At 40.6% G+C, this 20,469-nt stretch overlaps 2 gene segments (V, D, J or C); both read right to left on the bottom strand.

The window, feature by feature from the left end:
* Positions 1-3,048: 3,048 nt before the first annotated feature.
* On the bottom strand, positions 3,049-7,182 carry LOC131906336 (immunoglobulin kappa variable 2-29-like). The segment is given in 3 exon segments: positions 3,049-3,079; positions 6,470-6,788; positions 7,134-7,182. Coding segments are annotated over 3 exon segments (399 nt in total).
* A 12,283-nt stretch (positions 7,183-19,465) lies between these two features.
* Positions 19,466-20,216, bottom strand: LOC131906335 (immunoglobulin kappa variable 2-112-like). The segment is given in 2 exon segments: positions 19,466-19,797; positions 20,168-20,216. Coding segments are annotated over 2 exon segments (381 nt in total).
* Between the last annotated feature and the right edge of the window lie 253 nt (positions 20,217-20,469).

Raw genomic sequence — 20,469 nt, 5'->3', positions numbered from 1 at the left:
GCAGAGAGACCATCTGAAAAAAGGCTCCTGGAGACCTCCAGGACAATGGCTGATGCCTTTTCTGCTCTTGCTTACACAGCAAGAACCAGGACAATGAATAATTGCTGTCCAACTAGATTGTATGAGATAACACACTGTCATGAAATGAGACACCATGAAGATACTACGGTACTTAAACAAATCAAATGGCCTTGTAAGAATATGAAGTACATTGCGTCTACTAAACCTTGTCACCATATGAGATCAACTTGAAAGCAAATACTACTTCTCTAGCTGTAAGAATGTATAAGTGAGGCCTGCATCAGTCCATACATCTGCTCCTGAAGTCTGTTGCTTGTGAATCTTCTCTCATGGGCACTGTAGGGGGCTGCTGCAAAGTTGTCACTCTTTATTCCTTCTTAGAAGGCACCTAGTCCATAGTGTGCTCTCACTCACCAACGTGTCATCTCCACGTGTAATACCATAGCAACCGAGGAAGAAGGCTCCTCCACAGATTGAGAAACAGTGAACAAACCTGATAGGACTGTGGGAACTCTGATGTCTGCCCCAAAATTGCTTTTCACATGAAAGCAGGTAACACACAAGACAGGAAGAACCATATCTCAGTAGGCAGATCACTGGGACAAATGCAGGCTTTGAAGATGTTAATTACAATTAAAAAAGAATTATAGAGATCGTGACAGTATTCCCACTGTGTACTAAGTATAGCCTGCAGTAGCTTGGTCAGGTCATAGCCATATTTCCAGGAGAAACTCTTTCATTACAGAATGTAGAGAGCTGCGTGCAGCCGCGCCTCCAAGATGGCACTGGCCTCCGCCTTCCATCTCCTGATGGTGAGTGCTCTCTGAAAAACAACTCTGAAAAACAACTCCTTATTTGGCTAAGGCTGGGATCTGGCTTGCTTCCACGTGCCTGGCCCTATCTGCGGTACCCATGTGGCAGACTGGGGTAGGCTACCCAGAGGCTATTTAAGTTGTGGGTTGGCTCTCCCCAGGGTCAGAAGATTGTTTCAAGGTACCTGAATAAACTGCTTGGAGAAGAGCCTGGTGTTGCATCTTCCTTGCTGGTCGAGGCGGACGCGACAAGTGGTGGCCCGTATGGGGACCCTTTACCTCTTCTGTCTCTTGAAGGCTCAGAACTCTTTGCAGTCAGGGCAGTGCACTGGTAAGTCCCCAGGTAAGGTGGGGATCCGTGACGAATGTGGTGATATTGCTCTTCTCTGTAGACAAAGAGAGAGTGAAGAAAGTTCGCGGTGAGGCGAACCAAAAGTAAACAGGTTGCGGATGAGTGAACCAAAAGGTAGATAAATTTTAGAACTAATTATGGGCGCCTCTTCTTCACACCCAATTTTTTGGCTCTTAATGAGCTGCTCAGATCAAAGAACTTAAAGGTTAAGAAAAGTACTTTAGGGAGATTCCTAGAGGAGTGTGACGTCGTATCTCCCTGGTTTGCAGTTTCAGGTAGCCTCACCATCCCGTCCTGAGAGAAACTTGGCAGGGACTTAGACTTCGCCTTTGAGCAAGGAACACTCAAAGCTGGTGTCAGGCCTGTATGGAAGCTGGTTCGCGGGTGCCTAGAGGACCAGCGATGCAATGAAGCCATAGAAAATGGACAGGCAGCTTTAGAGAGTTTGCAGGAGGAGAGATCAGAAAAGGCAAATAGTGAAAGAGCAAGTAGGGAAGGGAAAAGTACGGGACGGAAGGGCACCCCAATTACATTGTACCCAGACCTCTCGGAGCTTGAAGGACTGGAGATGTCCGATTCGGATGAGATGACTTTTGTAATAGAAATGAAGGAGAATGTGGACCTAAGCAGAAAAGAGAAAACGAAAGAGAAAAAGGGCCCCGATAAGGTTGAGAGAGAAGAGTGCTGTATGCATGGGAATTGTCAAGCCCAGCCATCGGCCCCTCCTCCGTACATGGATGGAGGAAGTGGAGGGTCTGGTCATTCTTTTAGTCCGGGAGTTTGGAGAACAGTGAGAACAGAGCTTTGATTGGCTTATCCAGTGTTCCAAGACCCACAGGGGAATCGATATGAGGAACCTCTTGACTTTAAGGTCATCAAGTCTTTAGCAGAATCCGTTAGGACCTACGGCACCACCGCTTCTTTTACCTTGGCCCAAGTTGAAACATTGAGCAGGCACTGCATGACCCCTAGCAATTGGGGTGGGTTGGCTCAGGCTTGCCTAAGTCCTGGGCAATATCTCGATTGGAAGGCATTTTGGATTGAGTTTGCCAATGAAGAGGCTGAGGGCAACCAAGCCAGAGGGCAGCCGGCTTGGGGCTTGGATATGATCCTGGGCCAGGGGAGATTCGCCAATCAGCAAACTGGGTACCCATTACAGGTTTATGAACAGATTAATAAGATCGGTATTAAAGCCTGGAAGTCACTCCCAAACAAAGGTGAAGTCAGTGGCAATCTTACTAAGATCTTACAGGGCCCTACAGAGCCTTTTTCAGATTCTGTAGCTCGAATGGTTGAGGCTGCAGGCAGAATTTTTGGGGATCCTGACACAGCCATGTCCCTGATTAAGCAACTTATTTATGAGCAATGTACAAAACAATGTAGGGCTGCCATAGCCCCGTATAAGAACAGGGGGCTAGAGGTATGGATGAAGGTTTGCCAAGAACTAGGGGGCCCCCTGACTAATGCTGGTCTAGCAGCAGCTGTAGTTCAGCTAACTCAAAATAAAAGAGGAAGTTCAGGTGCTTACTTTAAATGCAGCAAGACAGGGCACTTGAAGCGACAGTACCCTGAGAGAGGAAGTACAGCTGAGGCAGGAAAAGGACAACGCCCTACGCAACCCGGGGTGTGTCCTCGATGTAAGAAAGGAAAACACTGGGCAAATGAATGTCGATTAGTAAAAGATGTAAATGGTCAGCCGCTAGTTTTGGCCTCCCTAGGAGCCCATTCAAAAAATGGACAGCGGGGCCCCCGGCCTTAGGGCCTGCAAATATATGGGGCAGTCGAGAGTCAGAACAAGGGATGGAACCAAGAACAGTGGCCAACCCTCAGACACCCTGAGAACCACGGAGAGCCACTGCGGGCTCAGCAGGATTGGACCTCCGTGCCACCACCAGGCTCGTACTAACCCCACAGATGGGAGTCCAATTGATAAATACAGACTTTAAAGGACCTCTTGAGCCTGGCACAGTGGGACTGTTAATAGGAAGATCCTCCACAATCTTGCGAGGTCTTAAAGTTCATCCTGGAGTGATTGACACGGATTACACAGGAATAGTCAAGATAATGGTTGAGTCGCTGAGAGGAATCTCGGCTATTTCCCTAAGTGACAGGATTGCCCAGTTACTGATTTTGCCTAGCTTACATGGCCATTTTGCAGCACAGCCAAAAGAAAGGGGAGAGGGAGCTTTGGGGTCCTCTGGAATAGATTTAACATTTTTATCTTTAGATATGGATCAAAGACCAATGTTAGAGCTCACAGTGGATAATAAATGTATTCTGGGGCTATTGGACACTGGGGCTGACAAAAGTATCATTGCTAAAAAAGACTGGCCAACAGGATGGCCCATCCAACCCTCTTCTCAGACATTACAGGGCCTTGGGTATACACAGGCTCCAGATGTAAGTGCTAGACAGTCATCGTGGAAAGATAGGGAGGGGCATTCTGGAACTATGCAACCTTATGTGTTGGACCTTCCTATATCCTTGTGGGGCAGAGATCTACTAAAGCTCATGGGTTTTAAATTGACCAATGATTATTCCCCTGTGTCCATTAATATGATGAAAAATATGGGATATCACCCAAATTATGGGCTTGGAAAATTCTTACAGGGTAGGAAGGACCCCATTACAGTACAACAGGGAAATTATAGACAGGGTTTGGGTTTTTCCTAGGGGCCACTGTGGAGGGAATCCCCATACAATGGAAAACAGAGGAGCCAGTGTGGGTTCCTCAGTGGCCTCTCTCCTCTGAAAAATTGGAACCCACTCATACTTTAGTGCAAGGACAATATTCTTTAGGACATATAAAACCCTCTATTTCTCCTTGGAATATGCCTATCTTTGTTATAAAGAAAAAATCTGGGAAATGGCGATTGTTACATGATTTGCGAGCCATTAATGATCAAATGCAAATCATGGGCCCTGTACAGCGTGGGCTACTGCTCCTCTCCTCCTTACCAGCCTTTTGGCCTATAATTGTTATAGATATTAAAGATTGCTTTTTTTCTATTCCGCTTCATGCAAAAGATAGTCAAAGTTTTGCTCTTACAATCCCTTCCTATAATCATGAGGAACCTGATCAGAGGTATGAATGGGTAGTTTTGCCTCAAGGCATGGCCAATAGTCCTACTATGTGCCAACTTTATGTAGGGGAAGCCATTGCCCCCCTTAGACAGAAGCATCCAACCCTGAGGTGCATTCATTACATGGATGATATTTTATTAGCAGCACCTAAGGAATAGTTGCTGGAAACAGCTTATATAGATCTGATCAAGATGTTGGAGGAAAAGGGATTAGTTATAGCCCCAGAGAAAGCACAGAAGGATACAGTAATCCAGTATTTGGGATCAAAAGTAGATAATGTCAAAATTACTCCACAAAAGGGTGCCTGTACCTGTTGATGCCTCGCATGCTATGACCTTGTTCAGGAATAAGAGAGACTTTGGTATTACTGCTGCTATCATTACCGCTATTTCCCTCGCGGCTGCAGGGGCAGCCACAGCCGCCATAGCTATGAGTCATACAGTGCAAACAGCACAAATTTTGAATAATCTTTCTGCCAATGTGGCCCAAGCCCTGGATCTCCAAAAGGGCATAAATGCTCAGCTAAAAGGAGGCCTGATGATCGTAAATCAACGCATCGATCTGGTCCAAGAACAGATGGACGTGCTTTGGCAGCTCGCCCAATTGGGGTGTCAATGGAAATATGCTGGCCTGTGTGTTACTAGCATACAATATCACAATTTCACATATGCAGTGAATTTATCTAAAGAATTGTCTAGCTATCTTTTAGGCAATTGTTCTGGAGAATTTGACAATATGATGGAGCAATTGAGGATGGCCATTGTCACCATGAATTCTACCCGAGTGGACGCTGGACTGGCGGAGGGACTGTCCTCGTGGATCTCGATGGCCATGAATCATCTTAAGGAATGGGCGGGCATAGGGGCTTTAGCTGGCCTTATGGTGCTGGTTTCTCTGGTTTGCCTATGGTGTATCTGCCGGCTTAGGATTTCTCAGCATCACAATGCAGCCATGATCATTCAGGCCTTACAGCTGTCAAGGTGGGGCAGTCCCTTCAAGCATGGTTGGTTGCCATGAAGCATTAAGCTTCCTAGCTCAGGATGCAAGGCTTAAGCACTGCACTTGGGGCCCTTTGCATATCGGACCCCAAGGAGAGCACGCCTGATTGCATGTGGGTCGATACCTCATGTCCCACCTCTGTGAAAAGGGTATCGAACCGGTCTGGCACTCCTCGGGTGGCTGACGCCTAAGTGAGAGTCAGTACAATGTCCCTGATTCAATCTTACAGAGATCAGGCCTCTACTCTTGCCTGTTGCAATAAATAAAAAAGGGGGAAACTGTAGAGAGCTGCAGCTGCGCCTCCAAGATGGCGCTGGCCTCCGCCTTCCACCCTCCTGACGGTGAGTGCTCTCTGAAAAACAGCTCTGAAAAACAATTCCTTATTTGGCTAAGGCTGGGACCTGGCTTGCTTCCCCGTACCTGGCCCTATCCGCGGTACCCACATGGCAGACTGGGGTAGGCTACCCAGAGGCTATTTAAGTTGTGGGTTGGCTCTCCCCAGGGTCAGAAGATTGTTTCAAGGTACCTGAATAAACTGCTTGGAGAAGAGCCTGGTGTTGCGTCTTCCTTGCTGGTCGAGGCGAACACAACAGAAACCATATATAAAAATTCTAGAGCCAACAATTATGCGAGATTCAGACATGTCAATGTAAAGACTTAAGCAAGACTTTGAAAGGCCATAAAACATTATCTCTAAATCAATATACTAAATGAATAAACCAACTTTCCTGTTTCATGTCCCTTAGATAATAAAATATACATAATGCTTTAAAAATATTCAAAATATCAAGTCTACTTAGGAAAATAAAAAAGAATATGGATAGACATCTCAGCATTAAGAAGCTAAATAAGAATTTTACAAACACACATCATTAAAAGGAAGTATTAAAAATGAAGTTCAAGAAATTAAAGAAAAATTTTAAATGTTTAAATTTTTCAACAATAAAATAAATTAAGGAGATGAAATTCTTCTGATGCAGAGACAGTACCATTGCTGTTACAGCTTAAAGGCCCAGAAATTGGTGTCACTTGAGGTCTAGCCAAACCATTCGTCCAGTGGAGGTCTCAGCTACAAACAATTGCCCAAATTCCCTTGTGCCTGCCTCTCACAGTGATGCAAAGTGAACTGCTCCTGTCCAATCAGGCAGCCCATTGCAGCTGGGCCTCTCCAACCAAGGAAGTTTTTGTTAGGGTCTGTATCATTGTGTGAGGAACATGTGTACCTTGGAGGCAGTAATAAACTCCCACATCCTCAGCCTCCACTTTGCTGATTTTGAGAGTGAAATCTGTCCCAGACCCACTGCCACTGAACCTATCAGGGACTCCAGGGTCAAGTATGGACACCTGATAAATTAGACGCTGTGGAGACTGTCCTGGTCTCTGTAGCAACCAATTCAAATAGGTTTTTCCATCACTATGTAAGAGGCTCTGACTTGACTGGCACGAGATGGAAGCTGACTGTCCAGTGGAAACTGACAAAGAGAGTGGAGTCTGGGTCAGCACAGCATCACCACTGGTTCCTGAAATTAGAATAGAGGAGTACAAAGTCATTTGCAAATTTTCTGAAATCCTTTATGTTATCCATTTCAACTGAGACCCTGGTATTTTTTCTGGTTTTTAAAACATATCAAAAATAGTGAGTTGGAGGTTCTTAAGGTCATAGTCTACACCACTCCATCCCATCCAAGTCAGAATCTTCCTCTTAGCACAGATGTTGTCTCTTTAAATTCTCATTATCACATAACTAAACCTCACATGCCCATCCTGGAATACAGGATCTGCCTCATCACACATAGAGAGCACACATAGGCAGCCAGAGCTCATCTCCATCCCCATTCTCCATTTGCATCTCCTTCTATCCTTACCCAGAATCCAGAACATTAGCAGAAACAGGGACTGGACAGGACACATCATTTTGAGGAGATGAATTAAGGAGTCAGTGAAGGCAAGAGCACATTTGAGCTTTTATCTCATGCCAGGAAGCCAAGGAGCTCCCTAGGGAGCAATATGCAAATACTCTGGTCTGCACAGCAGTGTACATAGTGGAGAGTTATCTGGGCTTCTTACATTTGAAGAATGATTCAAAAAGGTCTTCTTCTATATCAAGAGTAAAAGTAATTAAATAAAATATGGTGGACTAGCAGAATGCTGAAAAACTGATGATATAGTTCAAATAAGTTGTCAATATGGATTAACAAAGAAGTCTAGTCTAATTTGAAATTTACTTAGATTTTATCTAAAAACACACATCTAAATTGCAGAGAACTAGGAGAATGTAGTTAATACCCACAGCTAATTATCCTCAGGGATGAAATGAACTCCCAGAACTTTGTGTTCATAGTCTCTAGTACACTGCAAGATTACAAGATGGAATTAGATTATTCAACATTCTAGATCTTTATTTATAATCAAGGTGACTAAGTTAAGTGATCAATGTGCTTCCAAAAAAAGTGCATACAATAAGAACTACCATACACACTCAAACACACTATTGTTTCACAAAGAAATGCACACATATAAGCATTACCATTCATACCATATATAAACACACACATCATTTTCATAGCATTGAAATGGTTTTTAGATAAAATTCTCTTAAGCTTACATGTCAGACAGACTGAACTTTTTGCTGTCACTGCAGATTATGAATTATTTTCATTCTCTAATCTCATTTGAATTAAATCATACACCATATATCCCTCAGTGACTAAACTTCATTTTCATAGTACAACTGTTTCTTTAAAGATTCCCTCATGTTCTATGATAAATAAACAATGTGTATCTATTGTTGGATCTTCTAGTAATGAAAATATTTATTCTTTCATATACTTTTTTTGTTTGTTAGTTTGTGTTTTTATTTTCAAGACAGGGTTTCTCTGTGTAGCTTTGCGCCTTTCCTGGAACTCGCTTTGTAGACCAGGCTAGCCTCGAACTCACAGAGATCCACCTGCCTCTGCCTCTCGAGTGCTGGAATTAAAGGCAGGCACCACCACCGCCCTCATATACATTTTTACCTTGAGAAATTATTAATTAACATACTATGAATGTCTTTGTATCAGATTATAAATGAATATATACTTATTTATCTTGAACTAATACATCAGAGTGTATTTGGCACCCTCCATGTCAGATATAAAAATGAAACCAAATATAGTTCATTAGCTATAGATTTCTTTGCAAGGCGTTGTCAATGTTTTGTAATGTTCGTCCTTCTCCCTGTTACTGTGACATTAACTTATATTTGCAAGAGACACTTAATCATTTCATTCTTATTTTAATGTTTTGTTTTGTTTCCTGGTACAAGGGAGATATTATGCTCCAAAGTATAAATGTAAATATATTTCTTGTCCTTGGTACACAGTTCTCCCTATATTTTTCACTTTTATTTTTATGTTTTTTCTTCTTGGTTATTGACTGCTAAGCATGAGCATCAGTGGGATGTTCTTGCCTTCCAGATCTTTTAACAAAATTTGGTCAGTGTTATTAAGTAAATGACAAGATATAAAATGTACTTTCCTGTAGAAAGGTGTTGGTTACTTATGGCAACTGACAAAGTCACATTTCCTATGTTAGCAATTATTTTCATAATTATCTTATTTCAAATATGTAGAAACCAAAATAACAGCACAGGGAAGCCACAAATTCCACCTCTATTAGGTAAATGAAAGACAATAAGCAAATTACAGCCCCCCCAACAAATGACAAAATAGCGCATATCCATAAAAAATACCACTACATGTGTGCACAGGTAATCCAACCCTCACAGAAAATAACTGAAAATTATTACAGAGTTGAATGTAAACATAAAACTAGAACATCTTAAAGTATAATGAAGGACATTCTAGTGAGCCTGTGGTTTTCAGATGACTTAACACCAAACTGATGATCTATGAAAGAAAATGTTTTAGACAGACTTTAATATCATGCCACATATTTATCTGTGGAAAACACTGACAAGAGACAAGGATGGTTTCAAGAATCTCCTTCTTAAAGGAACTCCAGTTCAACTATGAATCCAAACAATCATTTTATTCATTTTTGCATAATATATTTATTTTTAAAATTATAATTACACCAGTTCAGAAGATAATGCAGTGTCCTCAAACTGCACCTCATAAAAGAGGATGCACGTTATATCCTCATTATGTCTCACACAGTATTTACATATTACAGTTTTCATATTGTTGCATTATATACATATGTAACAATAATAATAATAGAGAGACAATGTGAGAGTTGAGGTCTATAGGAAGGTTTCACGTCAGGTAAAGGGTGAGAGAATGTGATACAGTACATATATTACCTCCCTTGAAAAATTTGTGGTAGTGTCTTCTGTTGCTTGTTGATGAACTGGGGAAAAAGGCAGTGGATCCATGATCCTGCCTCTTGAGCCACCTCAAGAGCTAGACCCCTGGTACTGACAGACCTTTGTTGGTACTGCTTTTGCAGCCTCAATGCCAATCTCAATTACTCAGATCTTCTAGAGACCCTCCTACTTCACTCATATAGAACGTTTACCACATGGGCTTAGGAAAACCAGTTATCCGCCATACTGGTTATGAGCTCCTTACTGAATTACCTGCTTTTTTAACTCTTCCATTGAAAAAAGACCTATCCAGGCCAGTTGACAAGTATCAAGCATCACATTTCTCATACTTATTTCTAACACTAATGTTTATTCATTGTCTGACAGTCTGAGTTTACTGGGGACCTTAGATAGTAATGACAAAACCCACAATTGTTCAAATGAGTCCACCCATCAGAAACTAACTCCCTATTTTACCTCTGATTATGCCACTGTTGTCTCAAAGAAATAGATTACATATATCATTAGCTTCACTGGCATCACTGACATCAAACCATCTCCTGAATTAAAGCACCTTAAAGTCACACTTTTCCACTATTATACTTTTATGCACTGGGGAGTGGTAAAGGATGCAGTCTTCAGTGATGAAATCTGAGTTTTCTCATGTGAACTTTAGGTCAAACCTTGGGCCTATCCTTTATCATTTACATCTTCCTTTCTCATTTCCTTGGTTTGGTGTGGTATCCAGGTTTGATAGTGTGAATGAGATGGCCCCGTGGACTCATATGTTTGATTAATGTATCCCCCTTTGTGAAACGGTTTGAAAAGTATTAGGAGGTATGTCCTTTCGGGGAGAGGATTATCATGGGGATGAGCTATGGAGATTCAACACATGTTACCATTTTCTGTGTTCTCTTTGGCTCCTTCTTGTGGTTCCTGATGTGAGCTCTGAGCTGTTAGCGCTGCCAGGCTTTTGCTGGCCATCATTAACTCTGAAATCATAAAGTCAGTTAAAGTCTTTGTTGCATAAGTTGCCTTGCTCAAAGTGTTTCATCACAGCAAAAGAAAAGTCACTGAGACATTTTGATTCCACATGAGATCAGGAATCTGATAATTAAATACAACCTTTGCTTTCAGAAGTGAATACAAGAAGGAAATATAAGTGGTGACAGAGTCCTTGCTCCCTGTTAAATATTTTGTCAGTTAGCACTGACCTGTAGGATCAGCATCTCCCTGGTTTCTTTTCTCTCTCAGTGAAAGAATTTCTCATACATAGCAAACACAGGGGACAAACCAAATAAGGAAACAAATGCTGATTTGTTTATTTTCCCAGTTTGGGTTTTATTGAGATATAGTTTTGATGTTGCTAGCTCAGACATCTCTAAAACTTCTTAGGATCCCAGGCTGACCTTGAAGTTACAATATTCCTGTTTCAGATTTCCAATGTAGATATTATAGAGAACCCCTATAAAGCTCTTCATTGTACTTTTGATGTACGTACATAACATATATATACCAAATGAATACCTATGTATATATATATACAAACGTATTTTCACAATAATTAGGAAATACAATCATTCATCAGTTGACATGTGGCTAATGAAAATGTGGTACATATATACAGGGTAATTTTATTCACCTACAAAGAAATCTGAAATCATGAAATTTGCAAGACAATGTCTGGTAATGGAAAATGTACACTGAATGACAAAAACTAATGTGATGTGTTCACTCTCATAAGTGAATCCTAATTTTGAAATGTTAGACTTGAATGGTAAATCTGGAGTCTGTTAGGTTGGAGTTAGAAAGATCTGATGAGAGAAGAACTGATAAGAGATTATAAAGAGGGAAGGTGAGAGTAGAATAACCTGATACCTAATGGAGAATATTTTTAAGCACAAACATAGAATTGTCTTGAATTTTAAAGATCCCAAATATTATGTCCTTAAGTTCACATCTTTAAAAGTTAGTGAACATTGATAATTAAATATATTTTGTTTGTTTTTTTAGTGTTGTGGACTTGCCTATTGTCTTATATATGATCAGACTCAGGCAAGGGTGATAGTTGAGGAGGCTCATGAAAGCCTATCATTTATTTGTTTGTTATTTTTTTTTTGAGACTGGGTATCACTGTGTAGTCCTGGCTGTCCCAGAACTACCTCTGTAGACTAGCCTGACCTCAAACCCTCAGAGATTCACCTGCCTCTGCTTCTCAAATGCTGGGATTAAAGGCATGCACCACCAACACCTGGTGAAAACTTATCCTTTATTAAAGGTATTATTTTACACAGTATAATGAAATTATTTTAAATAGTATTTCAGACTTCTAGGGCATAATTAATAATAAATGAACATCAGTTTGACATCTGAAACTATGACTGTGTGTATCTGGGACCTTCTCCGCTGTCAAATAGGTAGAGATCTGTGCCAAAATTCCCTAAAGACATGTAGAGTGCCTTACACTAACTAGTAAGCTACAGAGCACAGTCCCAGGTGTGACATGAGGCCCTAGGAGCTCCAGAAAAAAAACACTGTGTCACAGAGGGAACTTGACTTTATCAAACAGATCTTTATACATGTCCTTTTAAGGACCCATTGCAACTAAGAAATGATAATGGTCTCTCTTCTACTAACAAATTATTTAATAAATTTTAATATCATACATGTTACTGAACTCCCTCCCTATCCACAAACTATTATAAAATATTGCCATCAAGTACATAAGGGGAAAAAAACAAGGGGTACATTCACCCACCTAAATTGCCACACACTATACTACATCTAGCTGTACTAACTTTAATTTTTTACATTAATAGATAATGCTTTTTTCTCCTGCCCCCAAACATTTTTCCCTAAAGGAGACACAGACTAAAATACACGTTGAATGAAAGGATCTAAAAACTAATCAATGGAAAGGGCACAATGCTCTTCTAATACAGAGACAGGATTATGATTATGTCTTTTCAGCAAATAAACAGTCTCAGATTGCTCCTGATCTGGAACTCCTGATCTTAAAATTACCATGGAGACCACCAGAGAAATGAAACATCTGAAGGCAGATGAGAAATCCATAAAAAGGAGACACCCCAAGAGTGTGAGTAAGCTGATGAGTTGGGGAGATATCGAAATATTAACTCATCAAGCAGAGACTATGTGGAAACTATACTGCTGACCCCAAATAATAATGCTATGTTACTGACTGTATTGCATGTTAATTATCACCTTGTTAATACAGTATTCTAATGATTTTTACAAGAAGGATAAAAGACAAACCTGTAATGGGAGACAGTATCATGCTGTTTAGCCATGATAAGGATTGTCTATATCATTTGGGACCTGTTGTCTAGATAAAAAAAAATGGTGTACAAATATTTTGTCACATAAATGAGAGATATTTTGGAAAAACTAAATATTCTATCTCATCAGTTCAAAAGCAATAATATGCATTTTAGCATAATTAAGTACTATTTAGATAACTCTGATACTGAAAACTACAGTAGTATGTAGATGAAAAGGGGAATATCTGATATATTGCTTCCTAAAGTTGATATTGTTGTACCTAGAACAGAGCTATTTGTTACCAGAGGTTTAAAAAATAACCACTACATTCATTTGGTACATGGCAGTAAACAAAAACAACCTTGTATATCATAGGACACTCATCTACTCCAGGCTCTTAAAAAGAAATTTATATATATGAAATCACTCAAAACACACACACACACACACACACACACACACACACACACACACACACACACTCATAGTCACTCATATGCATTAAGGATAAATAACAGGGGGAAACAAACCACCTTAAACCATACTCATAGAGCTGCTTCTGATATTCCTGTCAATGGAAAATGATCAAAAATAACTTCAAAGTTATAAATATGTTGTAAATATTCATGATGGCAGTACATACACCACTGAGTACTTTCCATGCTACCTATTCATTTAATTTGATACTTGAAATTTCACTGTATATATTCATTACACTTGAAAGCCATATGTTGTACATTGAAGATAAACTCATATTCATCTAAACTCCCTTTTTATTGATTCATTCCTAAAAATAATTTAGACATTTAAATTAGTATGCTGTATTATAATTAAAATTGCATTTAGTAAAATTAAGGAGAGTGAAAAATGGTAAGTTCAAGGGTGAGTTGAATTCTCTTGTTTAATATCTTCTCTTGTTTGTACTGTACTTAATGGACAAAACCTGAAATATTTGTTTTTACTATGGATTAGATTTTTTTTGACTTCTAGAATCTCTTATGACATGAATTCTCTGGATGACTACATTTTTAGAGCACTTTTGTGTGAAAATATGGAAAAATTCCTCATTTGTGATGCCATATGATAGGGACAGGTGTCTATATTTCCAATATCTAGACTGGGGGCAATAAATTAGTGATGGATCTAAGAGTAGGAAAATATAAATTAGTTATGCTATTCATTCTATTGAACAAACATCAATCATAAGTGTGTGACCATCAGTGTGAATACGATACTTTCTATGACATTGTTTTACATTTTGACTATGGTTGAAAAAGAAATGCATCTATTCTTTCAGTCCTTGACCAAGTTTAAAAAATGTGTTTTCTTTGTCAGAATGGCTAAGATCAAAAACACTGAAGACACCTTATGCTGGAGAGGATGTGGAGCTAAAGGAACTCTCCTCCACTGCTGGTGGGAATGCAAGCTTGTACAACCACTTTGGAAATCAATATGGTGCTTTCTTAGAAAATTGGGAATCCATCTCCCCCAAGATCCAGCTATACCACTCTTGGGCATATACCCAAGGAATGCTCAACCACACCACAAGGGCACTTGTTCAGCTATGTTCATATCAGCATTGTTTGTAATAACCAGAACATGGAAACAACCTAGATGCCCTTCAACTGAAGAATGGATAAAAAAAATGTGGTACATATACACAATGGAATACTACTCAACAGAGAAAAACAATGACATCATGAGGTTTGCAGACAAATGGATGGATCTAGAAAAAATCATCCTGAGTGAGGTAACCCAGACTCAGAAAGACAAACATGGTATGTACTCACTCATAGGAGGATACTAGATGTGGAACAAGGATGACTGGACTGCTACTCACATCACCAGGGAGGCTACCTGGAAAACAGGACTCCAAGAAAGACAAGGAGATCGCCCAATGACAGAGAAATGGAATGAGATCTACATGAACAGCCTGGACCTGAGTAGGGGTAGTGAAGGGCGAGGGTTGAGGGAAAGAGAGCTTGGGGGAGCAGGAGATCCCAGCTGGATCAACAACAGAGAGGGAGAACAAGGAATAGGAGACCATGGTAAATGAAGACCACATGAGAATAGGAAGAAGCAAAGTGCTAGAGAGGCCCACAGAAATCCACAAAGATACCCCCACAACAGACTGCTGGCAATGGTCAAGATACAGCCCGAACTGACCTACTCTGGTGATGGGATGGCCGAACACCCTAATTGTCGTGCTAGAAACCTCATCCAACTACTGAGGGATCTGGATGCAGAGATCCATGGCTAGGCCCCAGGTGGATCTCTGGGAGTCCAATTAGGGAGAATGAGGAGGGTTTATATGAGCAAGAATTGTTGAGACCAAGGATGGATAAAACACAGGGACAAATAGCCAAAGGAATGGAAACACATGAACTATGAACCAATGGCTGAGGGGTCACCAACTGGATCAGGCCCTCTGAATGGGTGAGACAGTTGATTGGCTTGATCTGTTTGTGAGGCATCCAGGCAGTAGGACCGGATCCTATGCTCATTGCATGAGTTGGCTGTTTGAAACCTGGGGCCTATGCAGGATCGCTTGGCTTGGCCTGGGAGGAGGGGATTGGACCTACCTGGACTGAGTCTACCAGGTTGATCTCAGTCCATGGCGGAGGCTTTGCCCTGGAGGAGGTGGGAATGGGGGGTGGCTTAGAGGGAAGGTGAGGGGGGTGGGAGGGGGGAGAACAAGGGAATCCATGGCTGATATGTAGAACTGAATTGTATTGCAAAATAAAAATTAAAAAAAATAAAATAAAATAAAATAAAATAAAATAAAATAAAATAAAATAAATGTGTTTTCTTATTAGTTAGCTTCTGTCCACTATATATTCCTTAATAAGGACACAAGGGTTGTTTATTGTGGTGTTCTTTTTCCACTTCATTGACTAACTTTTCCAACATGCTTCAATTACAGTTTGTGTCACTGGCTTCTTTTTTAATTTAAGTTATTTATTGTCTTATCTTTCAGTTACAAAAATACTGAATTTGCTAAATCAGTTCAAGTAACAAAAATAACACATACAAAATATAATAGTGTAGGTTGTTTCCTAGGGCCTGTGACTTTGCTAACCACAGGTTCTTGCCCCCTATTCTTGTGAAAGTTATGCATTTTATTTAATGGAATGGGCCTTAAATCCAACCAGAAAGTAGTATTGGTTTATACCCATGATTTTCATACCGTACTGTACTAACAGGCTTATTTTATAAGACAGGTAATTATTGTGGCTACTCAGAGATCAAACAGTATGTAAGATGTTACTTTAATTTTCCTATATTGTTGAGATTTGCTTTGTGTCCTGTTGTGTTTAATTTGGGAGAAAGGTGTGTGGGCTGCTTAGAAGGCATATACTTCAGTGTTTGCTGGAATGTTCTGTAGATCTATACTACATTAATTTATGTTGGATAATATTTGGTTTATATTTAAAATTACCATCTACTGATGATAATATTGTGTATTATAAAGCTGAGGTATGAAATGCTCTATAATAATCATTAGTTCTAGGTCACAGATATTGCTGATGTTCATTATTCTTAAAAAAGAATAATATAGACTACCACAATTTGCCCACCTTGAACCCAATCCAAGTTAGTGGTGCATGCCTTTAATCCCAGTACTGGGGACCTAGAGGCAGGTGGATCTCAGTGAGTTTGAGGCTAGCCTGTTCTAAAAAGAAAGTTCCAAGACAGCCAGGAATGTTACATAGAGAAACCATGTCTTAAAAAAAAAAGTGAAATAAAGTGAGTGGAGACATGGGGCAGAGGACAAAAAAGCAGCAAGATCAAATGAAAGAAAGAAAATAGTAAGGAAAGAAGAAATGTGAACATGAATGAGGGGAGGGAGTAAGGCATGACAATATTATTGCACACTAGAAAGAATGTACATAAAATTAAATACTGGTAAAAAGGGAAAAATAAATATAGAAATCTTTTCAGAAATGTTTTCTTAATTTTCAAGAGACTCATATACAGACACAATGAAATATGATCATATCTTCTTCACAGTTTCTTGCCTTAAAAATCTCTGCATCTGAACATCACAATGCTCTGTCTTAATTCCATGTCATTCTTTTATTATCATTTTTTTGATAACTCACTAAGTCTACTTAATACTTCCCATGGGTATGGAGCCATTCCATAGAACATAATGAACCATGCATTGACCACATTTTAAAAGAAGAATTATCCTGTTGCCTACAGCAGGTATCCGCTGCCAAAAGCTACTTGGTACCAAGTAGAGCCTAGAGATCTTCTAACATTTCTACAACAGGGTTTAGCTATCAAGATCTTGTGTAGGTTTGTGTAACTATTCAGCTTCTGTGATATCCATGATTGTGATGGCCATGTTATGTTCAGAAGACACACAGCACTGCTTCCCATTCTCTATATCCTAATTCTTTCCACTTTTGGCTGAGGTTTCACAGAATTATGAGCTTCCATCACTGAAGAGACACATGGTAAGTGTGATTGAGTGTGTTGCAACTCTGGGGGAAAGGTATCCTGACTGTTCAGGAGTCAGGTGACACCTTGAGCTTCTAGGACCGCTCTGACAGCTGGAGCTGCAATGTGACAGCTCAGCCCTAGAGGGGAAGGTATCCTGGTTGCTTGGGAGAGTCAGGCCTAGAGCTGCTGGGACAGCTCAGCTCTGGAGGGCAAGGTATTCTGATTGCTCAGGAGAGTCAGACAAGACCTGGAGCTGCTAGGACAGCTCAGCTCTGGAGAGAAAGAGACAGGCTTGGAGCTGTTAGGCCAGCTCTGCAGAGAAAGGTATCCTGACTGTTCAGGAGTCAGACTATACCTGGTGCAGTTGGGGATGGTCTCCCTGCAGGATATAGCAATCCTGCTGCTCTCCTGGACAATGGCTACAGTTGAGCTTTGCTCAGCCCCAACTTAAGGGGGCTTCCCAGCAGAGCTCTCTGCTTCTTCTCCAGCCCAACATGTTGCTTCTTTTGCTTCACTCTGCTAAAGGGAAAACCACTGCAGAAATGTAGCAATCTCCTATGGCTCCTGTGAAAAGTGGTTACTTTTTCTGCTCCACCTGGCTTAGCCTGTTAAGGGACCTCTCAGCAAGGATATTGTCTTCAGATCCTCCTTGTTCAGTTGCCCTAAGGGAATGTCTCTGCAAGGGTTTTTCTGTACAGTTCATTAAGTGATGTCTTAGCAAGGTTCTTCTTAGCTGCACTGGCAAATGATCTTCACACCCAAAACTCTTTTGAGAAAGAGATTTCTTTGGGAAGGAGGAGTCCAGGAGAGTGGCTGCTTCTACCAGGGTAAGAAAGAACAGCCAAAAATTGAACAGGCTGGCTGGTTTATATAGCACCTCTTGGGGGCAGAGTTTCTCCAGAGAGAATTTCTGTCCAGGCATTGGTTAGTTTTTTTCTGCTCAGGGATTGGTTAGTTTTATGGGTTAGGGGAAGAGAGGGCCTTGATTTCAGAGTCAAACTGTGTTTCTTTCACTGGCCTTTCTTAGCTTTGTGGCTCTAATTCTATGGCCAAAGCATATTTCTTTCACAGGCTCTGATTCTAGGGACAAAGTTTCTTTCTTTGGTACTGATTTCAGAGTCAGAGCATGTTTCTTAGGTTCTGGGTATGGGGATAATATGTTTCTTTCTCTGGCTTATGTCCCAGATCCAAGATGTGTTTCTTTCCCTGGTTCTGGGCTCCAGGGTTAGGGCGAAACTCTTTAGCCAGTCCCTTTTCCCTACAGTAAGTCCTGAGAACCAGGCTTGATTTCCATTGAGGGATTCTTTGTGGTCTTCTCTGAGAAGATGGGAACTCTCACCTAGGAAAGGAGATAACAAAAGGGTGCTGTTGTTGTTAAGGTATGGCCACCAGGAACAACCTGGTCCACATTCACTTCTCTACATGGGAATCAGAGAGCATGGCTGTAGAATCTTTCTGTAAACCTCCCCCAGTCTTTAGAAATAGGTCCCACTTCTCTCAAGTGAGCCCTGATTCCCTGCAGAGATTTACCCCTCCATGATGGCTGTCTCTGGTGTGAGGAACTAAACTCTCCCTGTATCTCCCCACCATGCTATTTCCCTTGGTTTGTCTGTCCAGAGCATTAAGAACTGTTATAATACATACCTTGGTCCTCAGTTATCCATCTCAGTGTCTTGTAAAACCATGACACCACATACAAAACCAAAGTTTTATCCTCTAGAAAGTTCACTTCTATTTTGTATCATATACACACATGTGATTATATGTATCTATATCTAGTCTAATTAACACAAATGAGAGTAACAATGTAATAGTTGTCATTCTGATATCTACTAAACCCAAGTAATATGATGATCTTCACTTGCTGTCAGTTTCCTGAGATCACTCTTACTTCATTTTCTTTATTGTTAAAAAATTCATTTCTTTATTTGGATACAAAGAAAAAGAAAATCATAAAGTTTCCAGGTAAATGGATATAACTAGAAAAATTTGTACTGTGTAAGGTTTAGAATTGAGTATTTAATTTGGAGTAGCTGTTGAATCTGGAAAACCATTGTGCTGAGGAAGGGTATGTATTTATGCCATGCTGGTTACACTACTTTACACCCAAAACAAGGAAGTTATAAGGCAGCTTTGTACCTCAGTCAGGGAGGTTTTTGTTCAGGGATGTATCACTGTGGGAGGATTTTCTAGCCACTGCTGACAGTAATAAACACCCATATCCTCAGCCTCCACTGTACTGATTTTCAGTGTGAAATCTGTTCCTGACCCACTGCCACTGAACCTGTTTGAGACTCCTGAGGCAAGGTTGGACATTCGATAGATCAGGAGCTGAGGAGACTGGCCTGGTCTCTGCAGGTACCAATCCAAGTAAGTGATGCCATTGCTATGTAGAAGACTCTTACTAGACCTGCAGGAGATGGAAGTTGATTCTCCAAGACTAACAGGATTGGAAACTCCAGGCTGGGTCATCACAATATCACCACTGGCTCCTGAAATAAAAGAAATGAAAGGTTATATTTAAACAAAATGACACAATAAATAATATTTCCTTCCTTTATTTGCTTCCTACTTATTATGTCCATGACTCATTCATAGTCTATAAATATTCAACATAAAATATTTATGTAGAGAGAGCATAGAGACTCTCTAGAAATCACCTGGACCATCTGCTTTGATACTTGACAGAGTTGCCACAAGAGCACAGGTTCTCCTCTCTTCACCCTCTAAACTTCGAAAGCCCATTCATGGAGAACAACACTGGCAATCTCACATTGGACAGAACATGTATTTGCATTAGCAGGGCCCCAGAAATCTCTAACCCCTCCACAATATCCTTCTTCATCTTTGTTTCTACCTTACCAGGGAGCCAAAACACAAGCAGCCCCAGGAGCTGAGCAAGACACTTCATTCTGAGAACTTGATATGAAGAGTCCAGAGTAGACAAGGCAGAAAGAGGACCTAGCTTTTGTCCTGTACTTGCAAGGAGAAGTTTACCCTAGGGAGCAATATGCAAATCCCCTGGTTGATGCAGCTGTGTGAAAAGAACCAAGGGTGTGAAAAGCCCACCCTTAAGAGCAAAGTGACATAAAGTGTCTCCTATGATTGTAGAAAAATGGATTCATTCCCTACTGCATATAGCAGGGGACAGTTGGATGCCACTG

The sequence above is a fragment of the Peromyscus eremicus genome, chromosome 3 (assembly GCF_949786415.1).
Source record: "Peromyscus eremicus chromosome 3, PerEre_H2_v1, whole genome shotgun sequence".
Classification (NCBI taxonomy): Eukaryota; Metazoa; Chordata; class Mammalia; order Rodentia; family Cricetidae; genus Peromyscus; species Peromyscus eremicus.
The sequence above is the reverse complement of the archived record's forward strand: the minus strand, read 5'-3'. Positions and strand labels throughout refer to the sequence as shown.